At 49.0% G+C, this 10,482-nt stretch overlaps 1 protein-coding gene across 4 annotated transcripts in view; it reads right to left on the minus strand.

The window, feature by feature from the left end:
* The window catches only part of SH3PXD2A (SH3 and PX domains 2A), a 126,634-nt gene extending 116,793 nt beyond the window's left edge, over positions 1–9,841 (minus strand). For all 4 annotated transcript variants that reach the window (XM_078855481.1, XM_078855478.1, XM_078855477.1 and 1 more), the window contains exon 1: positions 8,350–9,841. In XM_078855481.1, the coding sequence (XP_078711607.1) occupies positions 8,350–8,424 (75 nt within the window). In that variant the 5' untranslated portion in view covers positions 8,425–9,841. The remainder of the gene's footprint in view (positions 1–8,349) is intronic.
* Between the last annotated feature and the right edge of the window lie 641 nt (positions 9,842–10,482).

Below are 10,482 nucleotides of genomic sequence, written 5' to 3' on the forward strand. Positions count from 1 at the left end.
AGCGCTGTTTATAGCACGTAAAAAGAGGGACAAGAGAAAGAGTTAATAAGGGCTGCAGACTACACTTAATACCATGGGGCCTGATGAGAATTAACTTTTAAAAATGTTTTCTGATGACCGGTATTATGTATTATTAGGATGATTTAGAAAACGCAGCCATGACATTGTCTAAGAACTGAACTAATGACAATTACTGATTTTTTCAGAGTGTTGCCAAACAGAACCAGCCAAAGTGAACAAATTAGGAAAAAGCACACACTGGCATGGATACGTAACGCTCTCCGACACGCGTTTGTTTTTGAAAGTATTGGATTAGCAGCACGGAAACCAATAGGTAGCTCACAGAGCAAAAACATTGGCAAAGTGGCAAATGCTGAAGTGATGTTTGCTCTGATTTGTGCTTCCAAGGTTTGGGAAAAGCTTTGGACATTTTTCAATACAGTAAGCTCCAAACAACAACAACAACAAAACTTTACACTCCAGATTCATCCATATCGGATATTTGTTTCCTGAGAGTAACAGTGCATCAGCCTGCCCACTATTATGCACGGAGGGACGGGCAGAGCTGACATAAGGGCTTGTAGCCTTTGTTGGAAAGCAGCATTTAAGGCACAGGCACACAAAAGATTCGTCAACACGGCTGAAGGACATTGACGGGCAAAGCCAAGTGACTGTGCATCTGCACACAAAGACAAAGATCCCCCCAATAGCCTTCACAGACTGTTGGGGCGAGTGCCGCGAGTGAGCACCTAATGAAGGCCAACACGATCAGCACCACACCCGGCCACCTTTATATCCCCATTGCTGACTGTTCACGCACAAGGTACTCATTTTAGGCTGAGTCGACCTAGGAGAGCACCTAATGAAGGCCAACACGATCAGCACCGCACCCGGCCACATTTATTTCCCCATTGCCGACTGTTCACGCACAAGGTACTAATTTTAGGCTGAGTCGACCTAGGAGAAGTCCGGGACCAGTTCCATTTTTTTTCCCATTGTTGTTGGTCGTGAACGCAAAATCAAACTCGGGTCACCTGGTTCACGGCGCAGAGCTCCAACCACTGCACAAACCACCGCCGTTCATGCACACGCACACACACACACGCGCGTACCCTCTCTCGCACACGCACACACACACACGTGCCTGCCACAATCACGCATGCCACACGCCACTCGCCCAGCGGCAGTTGTCAAAATCCACGCAGGGTGAGGTCAGCCATGCACAAGCGGTGGTGGGTTGGTGGTGGTGGTGGGGGGTCACACGAGTGAAAGGAGACGCGGCAGTGGCGGCAGAGTGTTTGTCTGGGCCCCCCCTCAACAGGTGGCGGCTATCCAGAAAGTGGCACTGAAGTGACGAGCAGCTGGAGGTGGCGGGGGGGGGGGGCATTAGCGCGTGGGTGCCGCCTGCCACGCGCCCAACCGATGTCTTTTGTGGCACATTTTTAAAGGCCCTCTCTATAATCTTAAAGAGACTGGAGGCACGCTGCGAATGCAAACGCAATTTCTGACGCGCTTTGTGCGCATGACTCTCATACAAAACACGCTACTCGAACGGTATTTTAAACCCGGCATTTGTGTACTGGGTGGACTGGTGTCTGCGCAGTGGTTAGCCCGCTGTGCCTATGAATTTGGCAATCCTGGGTTTGGTCCCTGGCGGTGGCTGTCAGCTGCGGGTGATATATGAACTCGTCTTGGTCTTCCCTCCAACTTCAACAACCCCACTCTGACCAGCATGGAGTACGGTCAAATTACCGCAACGACTAACATCAAAGAGCTGAGCATTACATACGTTGTACATGTCGTATAAATGTTGTACTGTCCTTGGTTTTATTACCATTTGCAAAAAAAATAACCCAGTCAATTAGGAGCTGAACAATGCACTGCCCACACATTTGATGGTCCTGATTCAGGGTCGCGTTTTCAGGCAAGAATCAATTCTCACTGCAGTGAATGGCAGCGTCTCTAGTGATGCAACGTACTGCACATGGATGGAAAATATCCATGAAGTCTCATGCTTGAAAATCATTACATGTGTAACGAGCGTTAATTAACATCAAAATGTAAAAAATATATATGCTTTCACTACATCCCTGCAGCCTACGTATGATTAAAACTGAAGGTGGCATGGAAAGATGTTAGGTTTGCAATAACAACACAAGTCTAATGAAGGGAAATACATTTGCACTTGCGAAATGAACTTTACCCACACGTTGATTCATCTCCAGCAAGGTTGTAAGAAATAGGTGCGGCAACGGCTAGGTTGTCATCGCAAGCGGAGTGTCTCATATCCTGAAAGTGTGTGGCGTCCCAACCAAAAAGCATTCTGTTGGTGCATAGCATGAGATTGAGCGAAGCAAGGGTATTTATCGATCGTTGGGCCTGATGCGTGGCCTGCCAACAATTCATTGCGCTCGTTCTTGAAACAATCTCTCCACCTTTGAAAGGCGGCACGTGCGACAAACGCGACGAGACAATCACACTTTTCACCGTCCAAGAACCGCTGCGCATTCTCCAGCCCAGACTTCCCTGGAATGGGTGCCAATGCAGGCGGACGGAGACGGCGGAAAGGGGGGGGGGGTGAAATAATTCCGTTACATTCAACACCTTTAATGAGGCAGTGTTGCAAGCAAGTAAGCCAGCAGGCAGGCAGGCAGGCGAAGGGAGCGCAAACGCGGTTTCGAACACAAACGCTGTTCTGAGCGATAAACAGCGCGCCGCTCTTCTTATCCTGCCGGTGAGCAGCCGTCTGTGGCGACGCGAGTCCGGATTAGAGGTAGGGGACGCGCAGGTTTTGAGCGTTCGCCGTTCGAGACGGAGCCGTGGGTGCTGGGCTATCTCCATCTACCACAGTGGACGCCACTCCAATTGTCAGTGCCTTAACGCCTTGGTTCTGGCTGTGCACGGCATTATGGGGCAAGGGAGAATACACAACCACACGTACACACGTTGTTGTGTGTCACGGTGTAACGCGTGCCTTGATGTTTAAGTCTGGGGGGGGGGGGGAGGGGGTAACGGTACGTTGTGGTTTGCTGTCAGCGTTACTGCACATATGACTTGTGTTCGCAGCTGCCTAACTTGGCCAGTGTCTCGTCAGCCATCAAAACCGTGAATGCCAAAATGAAGAGAACGACTCTTACAAGGCCACACACTGGCCACGACAAACAGGGTGGCTGCACCACAGCAAGAAACTGTAAACTTCGTGACCATCTCCTTTTTCTTGAAGCAAGCATTTGTAATAAATGGATTCCTACACATGCAGGGTTACTCGCTTTTATTATTTACTGATGTTATCACCCTCTGTTTATTTGATTCAAGGCAGCGTAATCTTCCCTCGAACCAAATTATGTACGTGAAGAATGTATTACCTTGTTGTACAAGGATTCGGACTAGCTTGCTTGGCAATAACCCATCACAGAATAAATGTTTAAACAGTGCTATAGTGAAACAGATTTACACATGTATCGTATGCACCCAATCTAACCTTTCCCCATGAAGTTAATTTTGACATCTTACCCACATAACAGTGTACCTATCGGTACTTTGCTTTGACAGTGGTTGTCTGAAAAGCTAAATCCTTAAAGCTGGCGAAGGCAATCACAGCTAATCATCTTCCAATTAGCAGCACACATTCAGCAACATCCACGGACGTGAAAAATCACGTTCGCTTGGTGCAGTCAGCTCGGTTATGAAGGCGTTTACAATTTTACGAGGGAGGGTATGCGTACCCATAACCGTAAAGTGTTTGATACAAAATTAAACCATTTTATTAAGTGTGTGTTTACACTTCATTTGCCCAGCGCGAGGAGGATATGTGGGCCGGTAAGAGGTGTACGGTGGCTTTGAATTCATGGGGGCAATCCAAAAACGTTGGGCACGGACCGCGAAATTTGTTGCAGTTCTGAAAGTAATCCTCCCAATTACGCGAAAAGACACACATTCGGACGTGTTGCAGCCTGCGTAATTGAGAAGGAATGCATTTTCAAATTGCATGTCTTCCTGCTCGTGGAATAATTTGAGAGTTTTAATTCTCCCAAAGTCATGTTTAATCAAGAGAGAGGAAACGAATGACGTATAAAAAAAAAATGCACGGTCGTTAACTAAAATTAACGGTGTGGGTTTATATTTTATGTTACTTTAGTCAGGAAAGCTCACCTCTGTACGTCATCCCGAGTCTTGAGATTTACAGCCACTGCCAGGCGGTAACAATGCACGCCACTGTAGCAGCGTCTCGCTCAATCGGTGCGGCGGTTTAAGTCTTGCGGGGAAGATGACATTCTCTCCGAAAATAGCGGCCAGGCATTGACCGCTAAAAAGTATGCGGACTATCTGGGATTCATCTCAGCAACAATTGCATAGAAAGAAACCGGAGATACCGCATTGAAAGACATTGCCTGCTGTCTCTGTCTGTTCGCAACCGCAGTGAACAGGAGAGAGAGGGACACCGAGCCAACGTGTCGTGCGTGGTAAGCTCTAACATTCATCCCACCCTGTAACACACATACATGAAGGCGCATGTCTTGTACTCTTGAAGGACATTTGAGAAACAGGAGCTGCCGAAAAAAAACCGTCCGCTGTTTACGTTCCGTGACTGTGAACAATACGAAAACTATTTGTACGATACATACAGTACCATAAAGGGAGGGAATAAAAAAGCCCCCCCCACTCTATTCCCTTGGCAATGCAAGTCTTGCGTTTATTTTCGGTGGTACAGTTGTTTACTACTGAGTGAATGAATGAATAGCTTCATAAGCCATGCGAGAGCCAACAGCGATGCATTTTTACTCTATTTTTGTTCTCTACACTGCACCTTTGTGACAAGTTGAGCTTATTTTCTCTCACCGATCATGGCAATTTTCACGTGAATGCGAATGCTAATACGGTAACTGAATGCGCGTGGTGTTTAATTGCATCACTCCTGAATATGAAACACGCGGTTAGTGACGCCCGTTCCAGGAGACTTGAAAGCTACCCTGTTTAAATTTTTTTTTATTATAGAATAAAAATTGAAGGTGTGTGCATTCATACTTTGCCTGTGACCAAATCAACCAGCATGTGCCTGGTCTTGTCAGACCTCGGCGGCTAAGCAAGTTTGAGCCTCAATAGTACTCGGATGGGTGTAACTTTCTGACCCGCCCCTACGGGACACATCTGTGAAAAGTCCTTTGTAGGTCATCGGATTCCTCCAGCATAAATAACGATTCCGATTCAAATGTGCTCCCACGTGGTGCGCGGGCCGATTCGTGTTGGACAGCTGAGGGCCGTGTAGCAAAATCAAGTATTGTGCTGTACTATGCACCAACGTCCATGCTCCCCTTTTACAACAAGAGGAGCACAGACGAGTAGATGCGGCAGCGTGGTGAAGTATGGTCAAATCACCGATAACGAGTCGCGAGGCGTGGGAACACCGTCAATTCAGCATCCGCGCATCGATTCCTCTAACCATGTTGAGGACTCGGGGTCATCCCCCCACAGCGTGCAGCCACCACGATGTGTTCACCAACCACGATGTGTTCACCAACCACCACGCCGTGTTCACCACCACGCTGTGTTCAACCACCACGCTGTGTTCACCAACCACGCTGTGTTCACCAATCACCACGCCGTGTTCACCACCACGATGTGTTCACCAACCACGCTGTGTTGACCAATCACCACGCCGTGTTCACCACCACGCTGTGTTCAACCACCACACTGCGACGCCTTACATCGTGCTGTTTGTTGCTGGTCGCTAGGCGTTTTAGGATTTTAGCAAAGCACCGCAAGTTTTGTTTGAAGCTGCATTGAACATCGGGCTGAACATGTGGTTCTACACAAGATACACGCAGCAGTACGGGACAGTGTTTGCCAGAGGTGGGACAAAGTCATTGTTATGCAAGTCCAAGTCGAGTCGCAAGTCATCAAATTCATGACTCGAGTCTGACTCGAGTCCAAGTCACATGACTCGAGTCCACATCTCATAGGTGGGACAAAGTCATTGTTATGCAAGTCCAAGTCGAGTCGCAAGTCATCAAATTCATGACTCGAGTCTGACTCGAGTCCAAGTCACATGACTCGAGTCCACATCTCAGAGGTGGGACAAAGTCATTGTTACGCAAGTCCAAGTCGAGTCGCAAGTCATCAAATTCATGACTCGAGTCTGACTCGAGTCCAAGTCACATGACTCGAGTCCACATCTCAGAGGTGGGACAAAGTCATTGTTATGCAAGTCCAAGTCGAGTCGCAAGTCATCAAATTCATGACTCGAGTCTGACTCGAGTCCAAGTCACATGACTCGAGTCCACATCTCAGAGGTGGGACAAAGTCATTGTTATGCAAGTCCAAGTCGAGTCGCAAGTCATCAAATTCATGACTCGAGTCTGACTCGAGTCCAAGTCACATGACTCGAGTCCACATCTCATAGGTGGGACAAAGTCATTGTTATGCAAGTCCAAGTCGAGTCGCAAGTCATAAAATTCATGACTCGAGTCTGACTCGAGTCCAAGTCACATGACTCGAGTCCACATCTCATAGGTGGGACAAAGTCATTGTTATGCAAGTCCAAGTCGAGTCGCAAGTCATCAAATTCATGACTCGAGTCTGACTCGAGTCCAAGTCACATGACTCGAGTCCACATCTCAGAGGTGGGACAAAGTCATTGTTATGCAAGTCCAAGTCGAGTCGCAAGTCATCAAATTCATGACTCGAGTCTGACTCGAGTCCAAGTCACATGACTCGAGTCCACATCTCAGAGGTGGGACAAAGTCATTGTTATGCAAGTCCAAGTCGAGTCGCAAGTCATCAAATTCATGACTCGAGTCTGACTCGAGTCCAAGTCACATGACTCGAGTCCACATCTCATAGGTGGGACAAAGTCATTGTTATGCAAGTCCAAGTCGAGTCGCAAGTCATCAAATTCATGACTCGAGTCTGACTCGAGTCCAAGTCACATGACTCGAGTCCACATCTCATAGGTGGGACAAAGTCATTGTTATGCAAGTCCAAGTCGAGTCGCAAGTCATCAAATTCATGACTCGAGTCTGACTCGAGTCCAAGTCACATGACTCGAGTCCACATCTCATAGGTGGGACAAAGTCATTGTTATGCAAGTCCAAGTCGAGTCGCAAGTCATCAAATTCATGACTCGAGTCTGACTCGAGTCCAAGTCACATGACTCGAGTCCACATCTCATAGGTGGGACAAAGTCATTGTTATGCAAGTCCAAGTCGAGTCGCAAGTCATCAAATTCATGACTCGAGTCTGACTCGAGTCCAAGTCACATGACTCGAGTCCACACCTCTGGTGTTTGCCCAGAAAGGTTCAGGGGTGGGTCGCATGAGACGCATTAAAGTTGTCTTCACTTGGTTTGCAATGTAAAGGGGAGAAACGCGCAGTGATTGGGAATGGTATGCAACTGGCCACGCGAGACTTTAGGATGAATCACCGTGGCACTCTTCTGCAATGGGCATAACACAAGGATGGAAACTGGTGTAGCAGAGCCAATTTGCTCCATTACAAGCAGCCGCGACACACACTTCGCAAACACACGGTGTATAACATACACTCCACAACACATGATGTATAACATACACTCCACAACACATGTATAACATACACTACAGAACACATGATGTATGACATACACTGCACAAACACATGATGTATAACACACACTCCACACACACATGATGTATAACATACACTCCACAAACACGGGTGAACACACAACATGCGAGCCTGACACTCTGACAGCCGCTACAAAGCTTTACCAATTCCCAAAACACCAATCAATGAATCAAGCACGCATTGTTTCAGCCATGAGAGAGTGCAAGTCCCATACATCAGCGGATGCAAGTGCTCATGATTGCGATCATACACGTGTCGTTCAATACGAGGTCGTGAGTGCGTTTCGGAGTACACGTGTATTGTCCACGCATTGCATTGAAACGCGTGTCGTGATAGGATGTTGACAGTAACCGGATTTAAGGTTTACGACGCATATCCCCTCCAACACATGCAATGTGTTTCACCACGCGTGTACGCGTGTGTGCCATTTGTATCAATGCAGTTATACAGATGTGTGCATGCATGACCACTCGTATACGCATTCCGTTCTACGTGTGTTGGTGTATAGGAAATAGAGGCATGCACGTTGTGCTTGCGCGTTTACGGTCTACTACCTATGTGTGTGTTTGTGTTTGTACGGACTTAGATAGGCGTAGTGCGCGCATTGTCGGGAGTGTGTTTGTTTTGATCTGTTTGTGTGCGGTTGAGTTTGCACATCGGCGGTCGAGACTGCCGGAGGGAGAACCGTGGATGGTGCATTGTGAAGAGCGGTGCAGGGTGAGAGGTTGCCACGTGACATATACGTACATAGTGCTTGCTGGGTGATCTCCTCTTTTCCACATCTTCAACTTTCACATCTTCTAACGTTCTCCGTGGCATCATCTTGCCAACAGTCGCGTGCTGTGATTGAGCTTTTTTTTATGCACTCACCCCCCCGATCAAATATTTCGGGTCAAAATAACAAATAAATAAACGTGTACCTCCCCCACCCCACGCTCCCAAAAAAAAGTATAATTAACGCGGCATATATGCAAGGTATACTACACTGACCAGCCAAATGTTGCCGTAACCTATTCGGTGCTATTCCTGGCTTTGTTTGCCTATCAGGTTGCGCTGGTGTGCTCACATCGCAAGATGTGTGAGTGTGTGCCTTCTCCAACATGTGCACGCATGCGTCCAGTCAGCGCAAGTGCACGTGGAGTGCACGCACGCATCAGGGGCTGCTGCTGCTGTGCACGTGTACACGTGTACACGTGTGTACGTGCGTATGTCTACTCCTCTGTGACGTTAACCCAATCGGCTACGCTTGGACACCCACGTTAAGTAGACGCCGTGGCATCTGTCCATCATAGGTGCGCGATGAATAGACGCGCACGTGTGAGCGTGTGGTGTAACAACTGTGTATGATCGATTGTGTATGCGGCGTGTCTGTGTGTGTGTGACCTGTGTGTACGTGCGTGTCCCCACTGGGCCTGTGTCTAGTAGTAAGCAGTGTCTCCAGTCCCTAATGGAGATGGCTGAAGGTAATCTCTCTTGGGGAGCGGCGGAAGAAAGACAGGAGGAGGGGGAGGGATAGGACGATGAGGAGGAAGACACCGGGGCGAACTCGACGAGAAGAAATAAACAACACAAAATAGTGAAATAAAATAAACTGCAGCGCTATCCCACAACAGAGCAACGCAGAGAGCGAGGCAGATCGAAAGGATAGAGACTGTGGCTGTACACGAGATCTGTCTAGATAGCAGAGCTAGCTCGCAGCACGAAGCCTACAGCTAGCGAAGAGACGCCGTGTGCGTCGTTGTAGACATTACCAAAGTGCAGCTTACTACGGCGGTGATGGTGGTGGTGATGGTCAAGATGATGACAACGCCAGAGGAGGGGGGGGGTAAGGGGAGAACGCTGGGTTGAGAAGAAGAGAGGGCGAGCAGAGGCGAGAGAAGCGTGAGGATGCTGATGATGTGGAGCAGGTGGAGGAGGAGGAGGGGTGGGAGCGCGCTGGGTCGGGAAGAAGAGCGGGCGAGCAGCGAGCGAGAGTGGGAGAGACCGAGAAAGCAAAACCCCTGGATGGTGGAGAAGCGCTGGGTTAGGGAGAAGCCTTGAGCGACCGGCCACAGGAGGAAGGAGGTGATGAGGATGAGGAGAGAGGAGGAGGAGAGAGGAGGGGAGGGGGGGCGCAGAGGAGCGCGGACGCGACCCGAGCGCTCCGCCCTGCGCACTCTCGGCGCACGCGCACTGCCCCGTCTCTCCGGAAACATCAACCACAGCTGATGGCGAGAGTGTGTGCGTGTGTGTGGTTGTGTGTGTGTGGTTGTGTGTGTGTGTCGTTGTGTGTGGCTGTGTGTGTGGTTGTGTGTGTGTGGTTGTGTGTGTGTGTGGTTGTGTGTGTGCGTGGTTGTGTGTGTGGTTGTGTGTGTGGTTGTGTGTGTGTGGTTGTGTGTGGATGTGTGTGTGGTTGTGTGTGTGTTGGTTGTAGTTTAGTGGTGGGCGTTCGACACTTCACGTGGCCTCAAGGTGCACTTGGCCTGGCACAAGCGTCGTGGTGACGTCACCGCCACTTAGTGGCGAATGGCGGTTGTTGTTGTTGTATTGGTTGTGTGTGGTTGTGTGTGTATGTGTGGTTGTGTGTGTGGATGTGTGTGTGTGGTTGTGTGTGTGTGGTTGTGTGTCGTTGTATGTGTGTGTGGTTGTGTGTATGTGTGTGTGGTTGTGTGTGTGGTTGTGTGTGCCGTTGTGTGTGTGTGGTTGTGTGTGTGTGGTTGTGTGTTGTGTGTGCCGTTGTGTGTGTGGTTGTGTGTGTGTGTGGTTGTGTGTGTGGTTGTGTGTGTGTGGTTGTGTGTGTGGTTGTGTGTGTGTGGTTGTGTGTGTGTGTGGTTGTGGATGTGTGGTTGTGTGTGTGTGTGGTTGTGTGTGGATGTGTGTGGTTGTGTGTGTATGTGTGGT

Source organism: Lampetra fluviatilis, chromosome 4 (genome assembly GCF_964198595.1).
Source record: "Lampetra fluviatilis chromosome 4, kcLamFluv1.1, whole genome shotgun sequence".
Lineage (NCBI taxonomy): Eukaryota > Metazoa > Chordata > Hyperoartia > Petromyzontiformes > Petromyzontidae > Lampetra > Lampetra fluviatilis.